Here is a 23,330-nt window from a genome sequence, read left to right as displayed (position 1 = left end):
TGTGGGCTGGGCAGGAGGATGGGCAGGGACCCATGGCCGGCGCAGCCAGAATCACACTCCCAGCTTCTTGAGTGTGCAGGTCTGGCTCAATGTTGGTTAAATTCGGGAAAACTCATGCACATTTAACAAGACACAGCCGGACAAATGAGGAGGCCTTTCTGGGGTCCTCAGTTCACCGCTCACAGGCAGGGCGAGGAAGGAAGGACCCAAAATCTACTTGCATGCTTTTAAAGCAGCCTCTGCTGGCCCCGCCTCCAGGGTCAGCAGTTTTGTACCTTCACGACATCCTGAAGAATTCTGAAAAGCTATGCATTCCTCCGCACCATTTCAAAATTTCCATCTTAATTTTAAGTATTTGCAAAAGATAAAATTTCTGCCTCTCTCATATCGTGTATAGACTTCAAATATATTTGAGGCGAAACTTTGCAGTTGAAGATTTAGCTCATTCCATGTATGGAAATTCCTACCAGAAGATTTAACTGGGAAAGCCTGTCCTCTCTGTCAAACCTGCTGCCAATGTGAATTCACTTCTGGTCAGAGAAATCTGACTTCATTTTTCCATTTTGAAGAGACATGTTCCTGAAGGCCTTAGAGACCACCATCTTGTTTCCGATTCTAATTTTAGGAAGGAAGGAGGAAAAATGAAGTGGCTTAGAGCCTCAGATTTTCTTACCTTGCTCTTGGGACTTTCTCAGGAATGCAGTGTATTTTGTTTATTTATTTATTTTTTTGCTTTATTTCTTCCTTCCTTCCTTTTTTTTTAAATTCATGGTAATACACTATGGTGATGAAATGAGTGGTATGTATCCTTTTCTTTAATGAGATTGAAGAAGGAAATCTTGAGAGGGGAAGGAAAGTCACAGGCCACAAGCATGTTCTCAGCCAGTCCAATCAATTTTAGGAAAGAGCTCACATTAAGTGCAAGCAACTGGAAAAGGCTCCCTTTAACCTTTCGTCTTCCAAGTCTTCCTATATTCCAGGGATATACCTGCCCCTGCCCCCAATTCCTTCATCCCCCTGACTGTACCCTGCCTTGTCCTCAGCTGCCCCTGTACTAGGTGGGTTCTTAAAATGGTGAAGTTTTGGTAAAGCTATCCTCTATGTCCCTCAGACTTGTAGTTTAAATTCCTTTCGTGTCCTCCAATTAAATCCTTGGGGTTTCCAATCTTGCTCGTGTGTAGCCTTGCTGATGTCTACAAACCTCTCAATGTGCAGGTCCAAATCAATTGAAATACTTTTTCTTTGTTTCAGAGCTTGAACGTTTGATGGCATTGAGCAATGAAATAAAGAACCCCAGTAAGTAAGCCTCCAGCCCTGCACCTCTGCTTATAGCCGCTTGCTGGAGAGCCGTGTTCATTAATGCATGAGCTCTTGGAGGAACAGCTTTGGGGAAAGGATGGCCTCATTTCCTGATCCCAGCTCACAGGATTGAAACCTATTGATTTAAAACAAATATTAGCTTATATTATAGCTTGTTGAAACTTGGCATTGCGTACAGAGTGATCTGAATTTTGGGTTTAGTATAGCTGTTCCTAATCCAAGTGAAATCCAAGATTTCATTTCCTATCAAGTGAAATCTTCTGTTATTGAATTGCATTAAATATAGAAATAATCCAGGCATCTTTACTCATCGAACACGTCCGGAAAGCTAACTGAGAACTCACGTGGTATGAGGCTTTAGAGGCGACAACAGGCTAACTCAAGTTTTATGTTTTATTTTTGGCTTCCATAATCTAATACTCCAGGGTTTCGCATTCTCAAAAAATTTAATAACTAGGATTGATATTTCCCTACAATTTGCAGCTATTCTTCCTCACAAGGATTCATGCATTATTGACTTGCGATTTCTTTTCTTCCTGTAGCAATTCCTCTGAAATCAGAATTAGCTTATGAGATTTTTGATAAGGGGCAGGTTCGCTTCTGGCTCCAGGCTGAGCACTTATCACCAGACGCCAGCTACCGATTTATTATTAACGACAGAGAAGTCTCTGACAGCGAGGTGAGTTCCTGTGTGAGTGATCTCTGGCTTTCCAGGGAGCCCGCCTTTGTTGTGGTAGGTCAGTTACTGAGTGTCAACACTCTGTTTCCATCCCTTTTTGAGCCTTAAAGGTTGGGGCGTGGAAGGTTGACAAGATGAATGGAGATGGTTGATTCTTACAATGTTCAAAGGTTTGGTCTGGGTGACAGGAGACATCAGGAGTCTTTAAAATCTGAGCCCGTTGGAATTAAAAATGACTTTGAGCTTGTTTTTGTGAAAAAGGTTCAGGTCAGGTGGGGAAAATATCCTTGATGAATCAGTCCACTTATTCTTGATAATGGTTTTGAAGGTATCTATTTTTTGTTCCATTGTGAGAGAGGCCTCCCTGCATTATCCCCCTGCCGACAGCTTCCCATGGAAGGCATCCCTGAGGAATAAGTTTCTGTGGCTTCCCTACCTGTTTGGGCAGTAATCTTAGTGTGGCAGACTGATCTGACAGTGTGGCTGTCGAGAGCGATGTTCTGGCCAGGCACGGCGGCTCTCACTTGTAACCTCGGCACTTTGGGAGGCCAAGGTGGGAGGATTGCTTGATCCCAGGAGTTCAAGACCAGCCTGGGCAACATAAAGAGATCCCATCTCTACAAAAAATTAAGAAATTAGTTGGGCATGGTGGTGCTTGCCTGTAGTCCCAGCTACTTAGGAGGCTGATGTGGGAGGATCACTGGAGCCTGGGAGGTCTGAGCTGCAGTGAGTTACGATTGAACTACTGCACTCTAGCCTGGGTGACAGCAAGGCTCTGTCTCAAAAACAACAACAAAAAAGGCACATGTTATGTCACGGTCCAGACACCACCTGGGTTCTGCTTTTGATTGTATAAAATGAATCCTAACAATTATGATAGGTACTCCTTATTCGTCCGGAGAATATTTGAGAAGCCATTGGTTGTGTTTCGATAAATTTCCTCTTTTCTAAGTACAGCATGCCTGGGACCCAGTTAAAGGACAGCCCTATTTCATGGGGACTTTATTGTTCAGTGGTGACTTGGGGCTTTCTCAAAGTCCCCATCTTTACTGCTTCTGCCTTTTTCCCTTAGTGCCCAGTGTAGAGTGTGGTTGGCAACCTTAGCTGCCTACTAAGTCCTCAATGTTGATTGGTTTGTTCATTACACAAGTTTTAGGGGAACCGTAGGATGCAGGAGCCTCTCGCTCTCCCAGGCAGCCCACCTACTGTATTTCTAAGCTGGACCCCTCATTGTAGTCCAGCCTTTGTGTCTGATGGGCATTTAGCAGGACTCAGTTAGATGAATGTTGACCAGACAGAAGTCTTGCGTGGACAAGGATCATAGAATTTTCTTCTTCAGTCAATCTTTTCCATGAGAATCATGACACACTTTAAGACTCACTCCTACATGGGAGAGCCGGCTAGAAAGTAGAAAACATCTAGCTTTGGGCTGCAAAAAAGCCGATGATATAACTATTGCCTATGGGAGACTTAGTTTCTGATCCAGGTAATTGGAGAAATCTTTGAGCAGAGACCATGCTATGAAATGAAATGGAATTTAGGGGAAGTGCACTTTATTTGTGGGATATCTTTTGATGGACATTTCCTACCTGCTGTATAGAGCTTCCTTTTAGGATGGGTGCCCTGGCTCCATGGCTAATCTTTTGGAATATATTTTACTTCTTCAATTAACAATCCACAGGTGCCTTTTACATTTGAAGATTGATGCTATTTTGTGGAAGCCATATGAAAGCCTGTATTTATGACACTCGTAAAATCATTGAACTTCATCTTGCCGCATAATGGCATTAGCAAGAAGCCTAATTATTTTCTAAAACCTACCCAGACATTGCAGCACAGCAGCTAAGAAAATGGAAAAAGCTGCTCTATTGCTAAGACTCTAGTTGATGAGAATCATACGTTTTTCTTACTCAGAGCCAGTTAGAGTAAGTTCCTATCATTCATTCTCTACTCATAGATGTTCGAAGTGAGGATAATGTCGTACAAACAAGGACAGTGCATTTGTCTGATCAACCTGAAGTTTACTTTTGATATTTGAAAGTAAACACTCTGCACTGTAAAGAAACCCGAGGTCCATGGGACAGTGTATCCACTGGAATCTCAGGTCCCTCTCCTGCTCATGGCACCTCCAAGAGCGACGTCAGTCTCCAGGGATGGGGGCAAAGTTGTTGTGCTTCCTGCAATTGAGCCATTTCTTTTTTTTTTTTTTTTTTTTTTTTTGAGACGGAGTCTCGCTCTGTCACCCAGGCTGGAGTGCAGTGGTGCGATCTTGGCTCACGGCAAGCTCCGCCTCCCGAGTTCACGCCATTCTCCTGCCTCAGCCTCCTGAGTAGCTGGGACTACAGGCGCCGCCACCGTGCCCAGCTAATTTTTTTTTAATGTATTTTTAGTAGAGACGGGGTTTCCCTGTGTTAGCCAGGATGGTCTCGAACTCCTGACCTCATGATCCGCCCACCTTGGCCTCCCAAAGTGCTGGGATTACAGGCGTGAGCCACCACGCCCGGCTGAGCCATTTCTTAAAATAATCTCCCTCCCTCAAAAACAGTCTGAGGTCATGCCTTCTCATCCATTTCTGTCTCTTTCTATCATTTTAGATGTACCAATTTCCTGTGCCAGTTTTCTGTTTAGAAAAAGTCTCAGTGATCTGACACAGTATACATTGTGTGATCTACATCTCTGATATAATATTGGAATTTCTAATTGTGAAGGTGATTTTTATGTTTATGGGAAATCAAAACCTGGGGTAGGAGTGGAGCAGACTTTATTCACGTAAACCCTGAAAGTCAGATTCAATGAAGCAACAATTACAGCATCCCCAGGAGCTGTTGGGAGCCTGCGGGGTCCTGTTCCCTTCCCAGTGGATGGCAGCACCTATCCTGTACGTCACCTGGTGAATATCCGCTTGGCCAACGCACCAGCAGGGACAGAACAGTCAGATATGAAGCTGCTCTTACAGAGACTGTCATGGGTCAAAGAAATACACCTTCAAGGAGGGGAGGACAGAGAAGAAAGATAGAACCCAGGTTCTATTAAAACAGTGCAGTAAACACTCTCAGAATTCAGAGAAGGCAGAGAGTTGAAGAGGCTGAAGTAGTCAGGAAGGATTTCAAGGGTAGAGGGTTATTGAAATAAATAGGTGTCAAGGAGGTAGAAATCGGGGCTCGAGGGGTGGGGGTTGGGGATGGGAGGGAGAGAATGAGACATTCCAAGCCGCTCAAGTGCACAGAGAGCCAGGAATGGTCAGGGAATAGGGACACAGGGAAGTGGAGGGGTGGGCTCAACAGAGGGGGCTGTTTGCCTGAGTGATCTTAGGAAATATTTTTGGGAATGGAATGGGTCAGAAGATACAGGCTTTGAATGTCAAGCAGAAGAACTTAGAAACAATGCTGAAGAAAATGAACAGAGAGAGAGAACCTGAACCAAGTGGCTAGTTTGCTAATTTTCCTCTTCTAAAGCCTCTCTGGTGGCACTGGCATTTGCAATATAAAAACAGAAATGTAAACTCAGAAAGAAGAACACTGTGAAAATAAATGCACGTGATTTATCAGAAGAAGGTTGCTAATTTTCTGGCCAAACTTACGTTGTCACATGCAGATAGAAATTCTCTGTAGTATTGCTGCTAAGGCAAGTGTTGTAAGAGGAGTGTGGTTCTAAGGGCTGACGGAGTCTCCTTTGCTGCCTCATTTGCTGAGCACCACAGACTATTAGTGTTTTGTTTTGCTCATGAGGCTCCAAGAGCCTCTCTGGGTCCTGGGTAAGATCATTATTCAGGCTGCAAAGCCTTTGCCCCAATTCCAGCTGGGATCAATCCAAAGGTAGATGAAGATCTGTAGAAAATATTGACAGCAGCTGAGACTGCCATATTGCTAACTCTGGGCACGAGGAAGCCGAGGCCGGGCGTCCAGACTCCCGTGATTCTACGGTGGCATGGCTGGGGCGAGTCCCGCATTGGACACTGGATGCCCTCGACACCGTTCTGCCCTGCATTACTGCTGCATTTAGGACAAGTCACACACTGGGATGTGGTCTTTCTACTGTCAAGACCCTGCTCAATGTCAGACATTGTATCATCCAGGTAGAGTACAATGCAATCCACTAGCAGCCATAAAACCTTTCAGTATCTTAGCGCATCCCAAACGCTGAGTGAGCAGAGGCATGGGGAAGGTGAGCTGGGAGCAGGCGATGGCCTTGGGAGGCCTCTACCCCAGATGCTGCCTGGGTTGGGGCTTCGGTGCCCAAGGTGTGGCTGCACCAGGGCAGGGAGGTCAAAGAGGGTGGTGCAGGGGGTTAGCTGTTGAAGGAAGGGAGGTGACAGGTGCAGCCAGGGATGGAGGAAGGACTGGCTGGGACAGGTTTGTAGTTTCAGCCAATGACTGATCAGGAGGGGAAGGTCTCAGTTGATCAAGAAGGCTTCCTGGGTCTGCACTGGGAAGGACGCTCTGGTCCTGACCACGTCCGTGGGCTCTCACTTAGAAGGATAATTATCTTCTAAAATTGCTCAGTGTCACTCAGTAGTGTCAGAGACCACAGCCACTCAACACCACGGATGGCAGGATGAGTTAAGCCCCCTCCAGCTGATGTTCTCATCAGAACCTCGACGGACATGTGTTTGGTGTTTCTCACTGCCAGGCATGATGCTAGGCACGGCGTGAGGCTGCAGGGATGAGTAAGGCCATGCCTGCTCTGAGGGGCTCATTGTCTAGTGAGACAGACAGCAGGAGGATAGGTAGGCCGGGGAGGGTGCTCCCGAGGGCAGGGTGCTGCTGGGGGAGGGGAGGCACGGCTGTGGACCCCAGGAAACACCAAGCCTCACCCCGGGACATCAGGGAAGTCTCCCTTGGAGCCAGTCACAAGGGCTGCATTCGGGTGAGGTGGCCACGGCAAGGATGGGCAGAAGCTGCTGCATGGTTGCAGAGAGGCCTGCGAGCTCAGAACTGTGGGGCATGGCCCTCGGGGAACTCCAAGGCATGAAATGTATCCCTACATTCATCCCCAAAGCAGCAGAGAGGCAGGTAGTCCAGGCTTCTGTGGACTGTTCCTGTCATACAGTAAAACCTAGAAATCATGAAGCGATGCAGTTTAATGTTCTCAGAGCAACCAACAGCCTCCCCTCCCAATCTTTCTCCCATCTTAGCAATAAGACAGCTGCACTGCAGGCAGGAAGGGGGAATTGTGTGGGCAAATGTTTGTAGTTTGGTCGTATGCACTATATATGGCAAAATTTCTTTTTTCCCCCTTTTTCTGAGACAGAGTCTCACTCTGTTGCCCAGGCTGGAGTGCAGTGGCGTGATCTCAGCTCACTGCAACCTCTGCCTCCTGAGTTCAAGTGATTCTCATGCCTCAGCCTTCTGAGTAGCTGGGATTACAGGCATGCGCCACCATGCCTGGCTAATGCTTGTATTTTTAGTAGAGATGGGGTTTCACCATGTTGGCCAAGCTGGTCTGGAACTCCTGACCTCAGGTGATCTGCCTGCCTTGGCCTCCCAAAGTGCTGGGATTACAGGTGTGAGCCACTGCACCCAGCCCAACAAAATTTCTTTTTATTTTTTTGAGACAGGGTCTTTCTCTGTCGCCCAAATGATCCTCCTGCCCCAGCCTCCTCTGTAGCTGGGACCACAGGGATGTGACAAATTTATATACTGTTACAAAGGAAAACTTGTTTTCAGAATTACAAAGAAGACATGGTTGAATATATTAAGAACATATATTGGCAAAGACCAATACCATATGAAATTGGTTTGAAACAGTTCTAAAAATTACACAGACTGATTGATGTTTTGAAAGGTTCTATTAGAATTAGAGTTAAGTGAAAAAGTGAAATTTAACTACTAATACTAATTTATAATAATTATCAAGCACAAAAAGGTAAAAATATCGAACCCCCAAATAAGGAAACCAGCAAAAAAATAAAAAATAAAATTAAAAATAAAACATAAAAAAGAGAAATAAAGAGAAATAAGCATTAATAAAGGTAGGGAAAATGGTTTTAGTGAAGTTAAAAATTTAATAAATAAACATCACAAAATCAGAGGGAAAAAAATGATCAAATTCACTCAATGCATCTGTGTGTTAGAGAAACACTTGTTCTTCGACTTGTAGGATTACCTAAATAAAATGTGTTCGTATGTGTCTGTGCATGTACTGTAGAATAAAATGAAACATTTAAAAAATAAAAAATCAAAAGTGATTAAAAAAAAGTCAACACCTGTTGGAGGTCCATTTATCCTTTCCTCACCTGAAACCCCTGCATCCTGATGGACAGTAGCAGGTTGGAGCTTGTGGGTGCTGTGTCTCAGGAACTGAAGCTGACAGTGGCTGTGGAGATTGCCTGTTGGCGCTATCTATGTGGGATTTTGTCATCAGCTGGCGATCGTTATAATTCATATCAATTGCATATCGTTTTATTTTCTCCTGTGAATTTTATCTGCTTCACGTTAGTAACTCATTCTTGGGTAGGTGTGGAGTCTGCCTAGAAGGTACCTGGTTTGGACTCTCAGATCTCCTCATACAGCCAGGCTTTGTCACTGAGTGACAGCTCATACCCACAAGTTTGATCTGTGTTCACCGGGAGGTTTCCTTGATAAAATTTCATTTTGGTTTCTTCCTGTCATAATCCCTTAAGATCTCATGGCTGATACAATTGTTAAATGCTGAGAAGGAAAACTAGGAGAGATTTCCTTGTATAATTCTCCATTTCCCTTGTTTTGCTTGCAGATACACAGAATTAAATGTGACAAAGCTACTGGCATTATTGAGATGGTGATGGATCGATTTACTATTGAAAATGAGGGGACCTACACTGTGCAGATTCATGACGGAAAAGCCAAAAGTCAGTCTTCTCTAGTCCTTATTGGAGACGGTATGCTATATCGAATATTTCCATATGTCCATAAAAGATAATTCAAATTAAATTCTTTTGGAGAGAAGCAAACATGTTTCATATGTATTTTTTTTTAAATATTGAATTTAGCATTCAGGACTGTGCTGGAAGAGGCTGAGTTTCAAAGGAAAGAATTTCTCAGGAAACAAGGTGAGTCACTGACCTGCTCCTCTGCCCCAAGCATAAAGCAAAGACTTACGATTGGAGTATTTGTCAGAAGCAGATCCTACGTGATCCCAAGCGACCCTAAAGGCTGTTCTAAATGATTAAAGGTTAGGCCAGGCCAGGCCAGGCATGGTGGCTCATGCTCGTAATCCCAGTACTTTGGGAGGCTGAGCTGGGAGGATCACCAGAGCCCGGGAGTTCAAAACCAGCCTGAGCAACACAGGCAGAACCTGTCTTTAAAAAAAAAAAAAAAAAAAATCAAAAGAAGCTGGGCATGTTGGTGCATGCCTGTAGTCCTAGCTTGATCCCAAGGTTGAAGCTGGAGTGAGCTATGATCACGCCACTGCACTTCAGCCTGGGCAACAGGTGAGATCTTGTCTCAAAAAAAGAAAAAAAAAAAAAAAAAAAAAAGAAAAGTTAGACCATTGCCATTTCTTAGCACTAGAAATGTGTATACTTTTCTGTTCTTTGTCCTTTACATGTATTTTGCCTGCATTTTAAAAAATGCTTCTACCTTTAAAAGCCCCAGACTCTTCTGTTTAATGTTCACATTTCCTGTTATTATCTTAAGTCAAAGAAACTATCAGTCTAACCAGGATCTGTGACTGACTTGCTGACTAACTACTCTCTTCTATATGCTGCTGGGAGGTGGTTCTTCCGATACACTTATTTCTTTTAGGCGCCCCTTTGCATAAAACGCTGTAATAGCCCCATAAAGCATGCATCAGGTAAACGCAGGCTTTCCACAATCTGCACCCACCGCTTAACCAGATCTTATTTCCCACCATGGGGACAACTTCCTGGATGGGCCGGACTGATTTCTTCACCTTGTCCCTTCCTGGGCGTCCATGCCTGTCTCTGTGGTCTTGTCTCTCTTGAGGTCTTTCCAATCTCAAGTCCAAAGTGGGTCTTCCCATCTCCCTGTGGCCTCCCACTGTGGCCTTCCCTGACTACAGGGGTCCCGGCTGTTCCTTTCATGGGCTCTGAGCCTTTGTGAGGGGCTGGATGTTACCCTGCACTCAGAGGACAGGCCGGCTCTTCCGTTGTTTGTCGAATTCCTAATATTTCTTATGGGGCTGAGCATCCCGTAGATGCGTGGGGCTTACCAACTGCATGGGAAAGGAACCCACTTTATAGCCATGAGTGATGAGGAAAGCGTGCCTCTAGCTTTAATGTCCAGACAGAGTCCAGCAATTTTAATGAAAAAGAATAAAGAACGGGGGTGGAGGAGGCAGGGGCATCATTCGGCTTTGAAATGTAGAGAAGGCAGTAGAGGCTATTCCTATCACCAGGAAATTGTTCATTCTACTTAAAATTGTGGGAGCTTTTAAATTTTCTAACGACAAACAATATATTTTAACTAGATTGCTTTTACAAATACATGTTAACTAGATACAAAGGAAAATGAATACATTTTAGATTCTCAAACATACCCCGAGGGTTTATTCAAATAATATTTTTATATATGGGATTTCTATACTTCTTGAGAAAAATTAGAATATGAAGTATGAAACATAAAACATTCATTTTCGTTATTTTTCATTGTTTTTATTTCTAATAGTCACAAATATTTTATTTTACTTATTTCTACATTATGAACATATTTTGGCCAACTTTGTAGGATGTATTCATGTATATGAAAGAAGTCAACACATACTTTCCAACTCTGCTTTGTATTTTTGCATTGAATGGCAAAAGGGTATTAGTGTATGACTTATTCCTACATGTATTTTAAATAAAAATGATTAACATTTTAAAAAAACCCTACATAAACCCATCTTTGATTTTGAATGCTATCTAAAGAAAATGTGTTTTACACAATTGCTAGGTCAAACTGTTACTTCTTCATCTCATGTCTATGCTCTTATTAAAGATATTATTTCCCGTGTTGTCGAATGTTCGGTTAGACATATACTTTGGGAAACAAAATATAATTATTTCAATAGTCTCCTTTCTAAAGAGCAATAGATGTGAGATGTCAGTAAGGAGGAGCCATCAGATGGTGTGCTCCTACCAGGAAGCACAGATTCCAGTGGAGAATCAGTGTTAACATGTGTCGACATCCCAGGCCTGAAAACTAAATCAGTTTCATTCTGCATAGCTATTGTTTCCACCAAAAATGCATTACATAAATATATATAATACATGCTTTTGTATTATATATACACACCATGCGTAAATGTGTAGGTATAGATATAATAGCTATATATTTATTTGTTTACTTCCTTTTTCCTTTTTAAAAAGTTGCTTTTCCTTTTTTCCTCCTTAGGGCCTCATTTTGCTGAGTACTTGCACTGGGACGTCACAGAAGAATGTGAAGTTCGACTTGTTTGCAAGGTGAGAAACCTGGTTCTAACAGGGAAACAATAAGTCTCGTTCTGGTTACTATCAGAGGGGCCTTTCAGGGAGCAGCTGTGGCCAAATCTGTGATGCTGGTGATGAAACGTGTGGTGTCTGTGTAACTGCGGATGGGCAGAGTGGCTTTTGGGTTCTGTGGAGTTTTTATTACTTGGACTTTAGTGCTTGTCTTTTCTTCTTCATGAAAAGATTACAGTGTTATGGGATGCAACGGAAGGTTGGATTACAAAAATTTTACTTAAACCATTATTGAGTTTATGAGAAAGCGTGCCCTGGTGAAATACACCTGGAGGTGCTGCTCATACGAGTTCATCCGGAAAGAAAAGGCATGCTTTGGAGACAAGATGCTTTTTTCAGTTTCATTTAACAATGTAGTAATGAAATGTTTTATTACTAAATATAAAAAGCTGTTTTAAGCAGCAAACCTTCAATTTAATAACCCGCCTACTATTTGACTGTCTCAGGATGAGGGGATGGGGGGAAAAGATCAATAATGCATTATTTTTACCCCCAAACTAGTTTCTTATTGTCTACTGGATAAGAGAGAAAAGTAAACAGATAGTTTCAATAAAGAGATGATTCCTGAGCTGCGTGTGCCAAGGGGACTAAGAATTATGCAGGCCAGTGAGTGGGAAAAGATGGTTCCAGGAAGATCCAGCAGCAGGGAGAGACAGAGAAGCAGGGAGGGACAGAGAAAGAGGAAGGGACAGAGAAGCAGGGAGGGACAGAGAAGCTGAACTGTGCACTTAAAAATAAAAACAATAAAAAATCCAAGGCTGATGGGCAAGTGGGGCATTCTCCTGCAGGACCCAGAGGCTGGCCATGGTCTGAGAGGGTGCAGAGCACCTGAGGGCTGTGAGTGCAGTGACATGGGCTGCTTGTTGACAAGGAAGGCTGGAGGTGGCAGGGCTGGAGGGCGATGCTTCAGCAGGCTGCTGAGAGAGGGTAACTCCAGCAGGGCAGTTTCATATCCACAGAGAGGAGATTTAGGATAAACATCCAGCAGTTAAAACCAGCAGGAGTTGGCAAGTAGCTGGGTGTGGGTGAGAGGGAAGGACCGAGTGGGTGTGATATTACTTGAGATCAGCACTGTATGGGGAGGGCCAAGTTTTAGGGTTTTGAGAATACATTCAATTTCACAAAGATTTAGTTATATCCGTGGAATGGGCAATAAGGCATAACCAGCTCACAACGGGACATGTGAACCTGGCAGCAATGGGAAAGTCAACTGGAGCACGTGGATTCATGAGATATTGGGTGTGGATTCATGAGGTATCAGGAATGCTTGGCTGCGGACATGACGCAAGTGGGTCAAGCTGCCAAAGGACAGCCTTTAGAGACAGGAACATCACAAACAATTGGGGCATTCTGGAAAATTCAGATTGTCAGAGGAGAAGAGGAGAGCAGCTCTGGGATTATTGAGCAGAAACCGTCAGAGAGTTCAGAGGGAAAGCAAATGACTTGGTGGCTGCTGGCAGGGAGGGACTTTGGAGTGAAGTGCTGCATGGCCGGGTGAAGATGGGCAGCTGGAGGAAGTGCTGCATGGCTGGGTGAGGAGGGGTGGCTGGAGGCAGCACGGGCTGGGTGCTGTTGGCAAGGCGGGGTCTCTACGTGGTGGGCTGAGGAGATGAGAAACAAGAGAGGATGTGAGCAGGAGCCCGCTGCCCTCTAAGGTGCTCAGCGGGCTGTGAGGGGGAGAGAGGGGAGTCAGGGCGGCTTTGTCTCTCTCTCTTTCTGGATGGGGACACTCAATCCTATTTATAGGCAGAGGGGTCAGTAGAAGAGGAGTCACAGGTGAAGGAAAGGGAGGGCATGGGGACACAGGAGGGGCAGTGCTGGCCTGGAGGGAGATGAGACCAGGAGGTCAGCACAGCCATGCAGGGGGCTGCTTGGCCCCCAGGGCAGCTCCCCGTGAAGGACAATGAGGGGGCGTGGGTGATGCCAAAAACCAGGGCAGAGCAAGCAGCAGATCCACCAGTGTAGCCAGTTGATTTCATGCTCTTTCCAGTGAAAGGTTGGAGGGTGTTGAAGATGAGGAAGGTGGCCCATGGTGGGGTGGGGGGCAGGAGTGGGCTGTGATTGCCACTGAAGGAGGCATGACAGGAGCTCCTTATTAAGAATGGAAATCACTGTTGAGTGAACCAATGTGGAGACAGTTCGTAGTGGCCCAAATAGGGGTGTTGGGATTGATGTTTCCAGATGTGGCCGGTGACCCTGGTGTGAGTCAGGGGATAGATTCATGATTGGGGTCTTGCTGGATGGATGTTGCAAGAAGGGAAGATGGAATAGGAACTTTGGGTCTTGCTTAACTGTAGTTAGTTGGTCAACCAGCTGTCTAAGTTGAGCAGGAAAGTGAGGCCAAGCAGGACAAATGGAGAGGAGGCAGGGCTAAGCCTTGGTGATCTCCGCTGGGCCATCTCGGTGGGGACACTGGGGTGCGAACTCATTGATGTGTGTAAGTGTTGGGTGGGGACCTGCCATGAAGAGGTCTGCAGTGCACTCGGGAGTGGACCCGGGCACAGGGATTTGCAGGAGGGTGGGCACGGGGGTTTGGAACTAGGTGGGTGTTGAACACACCCTAGATAGGTGCAGGTTGCTCGTAGAAATTTGTGTGATGAAACGAACCTTTCTTACTATTTTGATCATCCTCAGTATTGGTAATTAATTTGCAATTTGATTTCCTGTATATATATATGTGTGTGTGTGTGTATGTGTGTGTGTGTGTGATAACTAGAGCTAAGGCTTTAATATCAAACACACTCAAGGTTGTGGTAAATTTATTAAATACTTAGATTTTTGGTAGTGAATTTCTTGCGCTAGTATGTTTAAAAGGAAGATTCAGAAATGAAAACATTGATAAAAGAAGAGAAGGTGGTTACTTGCAAGGAAGCTGCAAGGGAGGTGGTCTTTAGAAGTCTTGCTCAACAAATGAAAAGCATAATGGATACTTAAAGGGAAGAAACCCACCAGGTGACTGATGATAGCCTGTGTACATAGTCCGTTTATGCTGGAAAAACAACTTTCTCCAATTATTTACCCTACGCAGAAAGGTATGTTTGCTCAAAATTGTAGACATCAGCACTGCAAAAATCAGTTCCTTAGGGAGTCAGCAACTCAAAGCCCAGAGCAAGTCAGAGTGACTCGGTTATGGTGTCCATTTATTCTTTGTTGTTGTTGTTGTTGTTCTGACCGTGCCATAAAACGTGTGTGTGCACTCCCAATGCCAGTGGTGAGACCCCCGAGTTCTGCTTTCCATGGGCTCTGATATCATCTTAGTGGGATAGAACCGTCTATAAATATTTAAAAGTATTTTAGGTTCCCTGACTAAAGTAATTCATAAATCTTTAAACACAGATATTGGGAAAACTAATATTACTTGAGATTTGAGGGTTTTTTGGTGCAATTTAATACATTTGATTTACGTACTTGTGTCCCTGTCAAGCCTGTGATTCTGTGCACCATTTTGTCTACACGGTTTTTCATTTAATAATGTGGTGCAGATGGTTAAAAATTATTTACATGAAAAAAGTACATGGAGAAAAATTTATACAGGGATACATTCACATTATAACTTCAGAGAAAATCATTTTTAAAAGTTTAAGACACAGAGAAACCACAATCATAAACATAAGAAAATCTGTTAAACATCTGTTACACAGCAGAAGTGGAGAATTAGCACTGACTTTTAGGAAGTGTGAGTCAGGAATGGGCCATATGTAGCCTAAGAAGTGATGTTATCATCTTTCCTAGACATTCATGTACAGTTTAGGTGCCCATATTTTAAAGAGTTTATGGTAGAGAGAAGTTGAGGGAGTGCAGAGAAGAAACAAATGAGTTGTTTTGGGGAATTAGAACCGCCTCCCCCACTTATAGGACAAATATATTTTTTTAGAAAACAGAAATTGAAGGTCATTGGAAAGGCATTTATTGGAAGGGACCAGCAATGTAAAATTGGAAAGGACCAGCAATGTAAAATTTCTTTGAAGAAGAGAGGAAGGGAAAACAGTATTGATTTAAGAGACAGTAAGCAATTAGATTGGCATTGAAAAGAGACACCAAAGAAAATCTTGAAATGTTAAAGGGGATCGTGTGCTAGAGTCGTGGAGCCTCAGCCTCAGTCCATTCTAAGATTTGTTATCAAGGAGTGGTTCTGACTTTAGAAGGAAGACCCTACTTAGGAGCTCAGTGGGATACCTTCCATCTGCGTATTCCACAAACATTGACAGGACAACCTCTGTGTGCCAGGCAGGCAGCCATGCACTTGGGGACAAGTGTTAGTGAAACAGACGAAACCCCTGCTTCACAGAGATTCAGTCCCAGTGCTGTCAAGAACAATGCCATTTCCCATAGCACATGTGGAAATTCTGTGTTGTACTGTTACCCTAGCAGAGCTGATCACACTGTTGAATTATTTGCAATCTTTTGTCATCAACATCACTCTTCTTGAATCCACATGGATGTGAACGTAGAATTGTCAGACTCGTATAGCGCGATGGGATTCGTATATCCTGCCATGCTGAATATGAACTCTTCCTCATCCCTCAGAGGAATGCCAGAGCATGTGAATTGGAATGCTCACTTATCTTCGGAGTCCGCAAAGCTTAGTTTCTAGCCAGTGATTGAATTGTGAGGAATTTCAGTTAAGGGAAGGTCCTCACCTCTAGTGGGCATTTTTTGTGTTAAGGTTTCATTTCCTTTGTGTCCCTGTACCTGAAATCTGATGCTGCTAAAAGAGCAGCTGCCAAGCAGCTTTACAGACCCTCAGAATATTCTATATTATTTAGAAATCCCTATATATATTGCTTAAGACTTGTCTTTGTTAATGACATTTCATATAGACCAAAGATCTTTACGCCCTCTAATTTCATGGACTAGAATGACGAGAATCATTTGTCCTTCTGTGAGCAACTGTGAGGACTTAATAATTTTAGAAGCTGGAATTTAGAAATGTGTTTGACGTTATTAGGAGTGACAGCTTTTCCATAAGCCTTCATCTGAGACTGTCTATAGTAAAAATTAAGGTTTTTTGAGGGGGCTCTGTGATTTAAAATTCTAATAGACTTTCTTTTTCTCATGAGTCAGAATGATTTACATACTAAACTTAAGATTTCTATTTCATAGGTTGCAAACACCAAGAAAGAAACCGTTTTCAAATGGCTCAAGGATGACGTTCTGTATGAAACGGATACATCGCCTGACCTGGAGAGGGGAACCTGTCAGCTGCTCATCCCAAAGGTATCAGGCATTGAGTAATACAAGACGAAAGCAAAACAAAAACGGCACTTTCAAATAACTCGAAATTCTGCATTCCTCTAATTTGCATCCTGAATTTCAGTGGTTTGCAAAGAAAATGTATTAGAGTTTATTACACTTCCTATTGCTGTACTGATTTTACATAAATATGGAATGTGTTTTATTTGTAGTTGTCAAAGAAGGACCATGGTGAATACAAGGCAACCTTGAAAGATGACAGAGGCCAAGATGCGTCCATCCTTGAAATAGCTGGCAAAGGTAAAAGAAAACCTTTGTTCTGTGAACAAGAAATTCCTTTCACCAACAGGATGCGATGTGTTCTGAAGGCAGGTCTATCTCTAGCCTCAGCTATAGCACACTTTGTTTCTTTAGCAGTAACACTGTACAAGAAAATATATTTGTTCTTTGGCTGCCTTCAGAGTTTTTTCAGTGTTTTAGAATAATGCATGATATTACTCTGGGTTTATATGAAATGTCATTTCGGTCCATCATCAGAAGCCAAGTAGCCCATTACTAATACAGTTAAAATGATAGAAACACTGAGGCAGTGATTCAGTTAAATGTAGAGTTGGATTTATATTAAGTAAAACGTTCTGGATCCTTGTTTAAAAGTGAATAGGTTAGAAGGATTTATTGCACACATAAGCCTTTTATGGATAAAGATTGCCATTTTAATGTTTCGTTTTTCAACTGAACATCACAATTTCCTGTATCCATTTAATTAAACATTGAAAATGCAGCTTTCTGTTAAAATTACATGTCGTAATGGTGCGTATCCCTTCTCATTTTCAGTGTACGACGATATGATTTTGGCAATGAGTAGAGTCTGTGGTAAGTAAATGCCTTTTAATTTTCAAGTCATTTGGGGTGCTGAAATTACTATTTCCTGAGATGGGCCGTCACTGCTGCGAAAGAGGGCACGATGGCGCGCGGTGGGTGTTCTGTGTGAGGCCCTGGATTGAAGGGCAGGGTGGTGATCTGCTGCCCATAAGGCTTTTTCAAGGACTTCACACAGTTTTGTCTGGAGTTTGAGTTTTACTTTAAGAAACTGTCTGGACTTCCTGATTAGCCACTTCTTCTATCCTGTCTTAGGTTAACTGGCATGATTGCTTTGTACACAATTGCTGTGAGCAGCTTTGTACACGTGTTGAATAGCCGTAATGAATTTTTACACCTCTCACTTTGCGTTGTACACGTTAAACCATATGTTATCTTTACAAATAAATGCCCAGAGGTGGGATTGCTGGATCACATGTCAGTTCAGCTTGTTTTTGGAGGAACCTCTACACTGTTTTTCATAATGGCTGTATTAATTTACATGCCACCAACCGTGCACAAGCGTAGCCTTCTCTCCTTGCCAGTATTTTATCTTTTGTCTTTTTGATAATAGCCATTCTAACAGGTGTGAGATGATATCTCACTGCAGTTTTAATTTGCATTTCCCTGATGATTAGAGATGTTCAGTATTTTTCATGTATCTGTTGGCCATTTTTCTGTCTTCTTTTGAGAAATATCTGTTCAGATCCTTTGCCCATTTTTAATGGGTTGTTTTCTTCCTGTGGAGTTCAGTTCCTTATGGATTTTAAGTATTAGTCCCTTAGCTAATGCATAGCTTGAATATAGTTTTTCTCCCAATCCATGGGTTCTTTCTTCATTCTGTCAATTGTTTCCTTTGCTGTGCAGAAGCTTTTTTAGTTTTGTGCAGTCACATTTATTTACTTTTGCTTTTGCTGCCTTTATTTTTGGCGTCCTATCCAAGTGATCACTGCCCAGATCAATGGGGTGAAGGGTCTCTTTCAAGCTTCCTTCCAGCGGCTTCGCAGTTTCAGGTCTTATGTTTAAGTCTTTTATCCAATTTAATTTTCCCTTGTGGCGTAAGTTAAAGCACCAATTTCACTCTTCTGCATGTGGATATTCAGTGTTCCCAGCACCATTTATTAAAGAGACTGTCTTTTCCTATTGTGTCTTCTTGGCATCTTTGTTGAAAACCAATTGACCATCAATGTTTAGTTTTATTTCTGGGCTCTTTATGCTGTTCCATTGGCTGATCTGTCTGTTCTCATGTCAGTGCCATGCTGTTTTGGTTTCTGTAACTATATATTTTGAAATCAAGGAGTGCGATGCCTCCAGCTTTGTTCTTTGTCCTCAAGATTGCTTAGACTTAGGCTCTCCTGATTGCATATACCTTTTAGGATTATTTTTCTTTTTCTTTTTTTTTTTGAGATGGAGTCCTTCCCTGTTGCCAGGCTGTAGTGCAGTGGGTCAATCTCAGCTCACTACAACCTCCATCTCCCAGGTTCAAGCAATTTTCCTATCTCAGCCTCCAGAGTAGCTGGGACTACAGGCACGCACCACCACGCCCAGCTATTTTTTTTGTATTTTTAGTAGAGACGGGGTTTCACCACACTGGCCAGGATGGTCTCCATTTCCTGACCGTGTGATCCGCCTGCTGCAGACTCCCCAATTACATGCTTGAACCACTGTGCCTGGCCAAGGATTATTTTTCTATTTCTGTGAAAAACAACATTGAAATTTTGATAAGAATTGCATTAAATCTTTAGATTGTTTTGGGTAGTAAAAATGTGGCTTTACTCTTATACTCATGAAATTATTTTGTGTTAAAATATCTCATAATGTGCCCAAGGGTCACTCATGGATAACAGAACTGACCAGAAGGTCTTGAAGAGTGAGTGTGTATAAGGCAAATGCAAAGGGCAGAGTCCTCACTGTGTGCTCGTTACCTCGAGGCAGAGATGCAGCCGCTGAGGGGACATACACATTATGTTGGGAGTTGGATAGGGACAGAGGGGACAGGCCCAGAACTTCCCACATCACTAGGGAACCTTTATTCTCATGGGAAACCGGACACCATGGGCCGTAGTCTCTCCCTGACATATCAGAATGAAAGAAGTGGAAGCCACATTGTCAACACACTCACACCCACACACTTACATCCCCACACTCACACAGCAGTCTCACACACACGATTTCCCACTCACACTCATACACACACACACCAGTATACCCACACCCAACACACACACTTATACATGCACTCACACGTGAACTCTCACACACTGACACCCACACACTCATACACACACTCACATACTCATATGGGCACACACTTATGTGGACTCTCACACACCGATGCATACAGACTCATACACAGGAGCCCTGGGAGGCTGGGAGAGCACTGGGGGAAGATGATAGAGGCTGGGGAAGCACTGGGAGAGGCTGATGGAGGCTGGGGAAGCCCTGGGGGAGACTGGGGAAGCACTGGGAAAGGCTGATGAAGGCTGGGGGAGCATTGGGGGAGGTTGGGGAAGCACTGGGAGAGGCTGATGGAGGCTGGGGGAGCACTGGGGGAGGATGGAGAAGCACTGGGAGAGGCTGATGGAGACTGGGGGAGCCCTGGGGAAGGCTAATAGAGGCTGGGGAAGCACTGGAAGAGGCTGATAGAGGCTGGAGGAACACTGGGGGAGGATGGGGAAGCACTGGGAGAGGCTGATGGAGGCTGGGGGAGCACTGGGGAAGGATGGAGAAGCACTGGGAGAGGCTGATAAAGTCTGGGGGAGCACTGGAAGAGGCTGATAGAGGCTGGAGGAATACTGGGGGAGGATGGGGGAGCACTGGGAGAGGCTGATGGAGGCTGGGGGAGTTGCTTCTGGTCTGTGTGCTTTGCTCTCAGGCTGCTCCGACCCTCCCGTGTTCCGCCTGGTTAGGGTGGTGGTGGTCTCATAAGTCAGTATCAGGGAATTTGAGCGGAGGGAATGGGGTCGGGTGGGGGAATACGGCTCTGCAGTCTGTTAACTTCACCCAGTTCCCAAGCTATTTTTCAAGCTGTGATTCCTTGAAGGGTGAACTGCTGTCTCCTGGTAGAGGAAACAGAGTCCCACCTGACTGGGGAGGGGAGATGGTGGTCAGGGATCTCTGCTTCTTACAGATTTTCAATAACCCTCTTGTCTGCAGCCGGCCCAGATGCGGGGACCCTCCGAGTCCTGAGCTCACTCCATTCCCTGGGCGCTTCTTGGCTTTCTTAGCCCCGCACAGTTCCCTAGACCTCATGCCCCTCCCTCCACCTCCGGAAGCGCTGTGCATGGGCTCAAAGTCTGCCATTTCCTCCCCTGTTGTCCCTCGGGTTCCTGGGTGCTTTCCTCCCTTGCAGTGGACTAGCGGGGTTTAGGGAGGTGTGGAGGTCCAGGCAGGCAGTACCTCGGCATGACGCGGTGACGCAGCCGCAGGCGGCCGTACTGGGGTGTGACGCGGTGACGCAGCCGCAGGCAGTACTGGGGTGTGACGCTGTGACGCAGTCGCAGGCAGTACTGGGGTGTGACGCTGTGACGCAACCGCAGGCAGGCAGTACGTCGGCCTGACGCTGTGACGCAGTCGCAGGCAGGCAGTACGTCGGCCTGACGCGGTGACGCAACCGCAGGCAGGCAGTACCTCGGCATGACGCGGTGACGCAGCCGCAGGCGGCAATACCGGGCTGTGACGCTGTGACGCAGCCGCAGGCAGGCAGTATGTCGGCCTGACGCGGTGAGGCAGCTGCAGGCGGCAGTACTATGGTGTGACGCGGTGACGCAACCGCAGGCGGGCAGTACCCAGGCGAGACGCGGTGACGCAGCCGCAGGTGGGCAGTACCCAGGCCAGACGCGGTGACGCAGCCGCAGGCGGGCAGTACCCAGGCCAGACGCGGTGACGCAGCCGCAGGCGGCATACTATGGTGTGACAGCGGTGACGCAGCCGCAGGCAGGCAGTACCCAGGCCAGACGCGGTGACGCGGCATACTATGGAGTGACGTGGTGACGCAGCCGCAGGCAGGCAGTACCTCGACGTGATGCGGTGACGCAGCCGCAGGCAGGCAGTACTATGGCGTGACGTTGTGACGCAGCCGCAGGCAGGGAGTACCCTGGTGAGACGCGGTGACGCAGCCGCAGGGGGGCAGTACCCTGGCGTGACGCGGTGACGCAGCCGCAGAGAGCTTCACGCACGATCTCTTCATTCTTCCCCAACTCTGTCACGGAAGGGGTTTTTATTTATTTATTTTTGGCTGATGTTCTTTGTTTCCTCATGTGCATTTAAGGATAAAAGGAAAACAAAGAGCTTCACCATCACAACCGTTTTTATTTTGGTATTATTTCTTTACATAGTTGTAGTCACAAATAGCGTTCATTTTTTGTTTTTTCCCCCACATATTTGATAATAATTTTTTGTTTTATATAGATGTTACATTCACATTAACTTTTGAAAATAATTACTTATTGTTTCATGAATCACAATATGGTTTAAGCTCTTTTCTATTGAGAAATTAATGAGTTTTCGTTACTTTAAATAATTGTACAATGCACATCTTTGGGCAAGAAAAGGCTCTTTCAATATTTAGGAATATGTTCTTTGAGTGAACTAGAAGCACAATAACTACGTAGAAAACTAAGAATAATTTTAAGATTCATAATATAAATTTCAAGTTGCTTACTAAAATGAAAAAATACTATTTAAAATGGCTGTTTGCTACAATATCCTCCGCAACAGTTGGTGACCATCTTATTTTCCATTATCTGTGCTAATTATGTAAATCTAGTTTTCTAGGTAACTGTATGTGAATGTAAATTTCCAAAGGTTGAATATCTGATAATCTCTACCCAGTTCAGAGCTTCTGCGTTCATCAATGCTACTTCCTTATCTTCTCCTTTCTGAAATCTGACCCATAGATCACCTACCTCTATCGAATTAGTCTACATTTTTATTCCAAGCACACTTTATGTGTTCTCGTTTCTTGCATTTTCTTGTGGCCTCTGGGCTTTCTTCTGCTTTCCTTCCTCTGACCCAAGCTTCACTGGTCTTGAAGAACCAACCGAGGTGCTCCCGTCTCCTTGACTGCCACCTGAAAGAGTCCTGCTAAGTCCTTTTGCGGATTTTCTACAATACTTCAGCGTGGGGTCAACTCACATAGCATTTGCCATGCGCTGTTGTTACTTTGCCTCCTTTTCTTAAGCAAAGCTGCTGAGGCGCAGATGCTGAATCTTTTTAGACAATTCTATGTCTTTCACAGTATTCTGCAAAGAGCTTTTCAGAAAATTCTAGCATGATAAGAGCTTGTTTAATGAATGGATACAGCATGGGAATAAAGTATAAGAATTTGTGCCTGGCCAACTTTATGAGAGACACACGTGTGAACAGGATTGCAGGTGGGGACAGGAGGGCTTGCCGCAGCGACGCCTTCTGTGATCGCACAGCAAGCACTCCTTTTCCTAGATCTGAGGATGTTTTATTTTCTGCAGGGAAATCTGCTTCTCCACTGAAGATACTCTGCACCCCAGAAGGAATACGACTTCAGTGTTCCATGAAGTATTTTACAGAAGAAATGAAAGTGAACTGGCAACACAGGTAAGTGTGACAGCAGCCGATGGAAGCCATGCCGTAGACGGGGCTGTCCAGGGCGCACAGCTGGGACCAGGCGTTCCCTGGGGAACATCAAGGCACTGCCATTTCCTCTCAAAATTTTATAATTTTGAGCAATGATGACAACTTTTAGCTCAGGAAAGGGGTCCCTCATGGCAGTGGGGAGGACGTGGAAGAAGGAGGCAGAGGCGAAATTCCCGACAGTGTTACAGACAAATTTCTCCAATGTCTCAGTCACCAAAGGTGGCTTTGCTAGTAACACACATTTTC

The 23,330-nt window shown here is 44.6% G+C and overlaps 1 protein-coding gene across 1 annotated transcript in view; it reads left to right on the top strand.

Moving 5' to 3' along the window:
* LOC105491891 (myomesin 2) overlaps positions 1-23,330 on the top strand; it is a 100,541-nt gene that overhangs the window by 59,696 nt on the left and 17,515 nt on the right. The window contains 9 exon segments of the mRNA XM_071068671.1: positions 1,252-1,296; positions 1,863-1,999; positions 8,714-8,858; positions 8,970-9,029; positions 11,314-11,381; positions 16,524-16,637; positions 16,826-16,913; positions 17,448-17,486; positions 22,940-23,045. Of these exon segments, the coding sequence (XP_070924772.1) occupies positions 1,252-1,296; positions 1,863-1,999; positions 8,714-8,858; positions 8,970-9,029; positions 11,314-11,381; positions 16,524-16,637; positions 16,826-16,913; positions 17,448-17,486; positions 22,940-23,045 (802 nt within the window).

The sequence above is a fragment of the Macaca nemestrina genome, chromosome 8 (genome assembly GCF_043159975.1).
Source record: "Macaca nemestrina isolate mMacNem1 chromosome 8, mMacNem.hap1, whole genome shotgun sequence".
Lineage (NCBI taxonomy): Eukaryota > Metazoa > Chordata > Mammalia > Primates > Cercopithecidae > Macaca > Macaca nemestrina.
The sequence above is the reverse complement of the archived record's forward strand: the minus strand, read 5'-3'. Positions and strand labels throughout refer to the sequence as shown.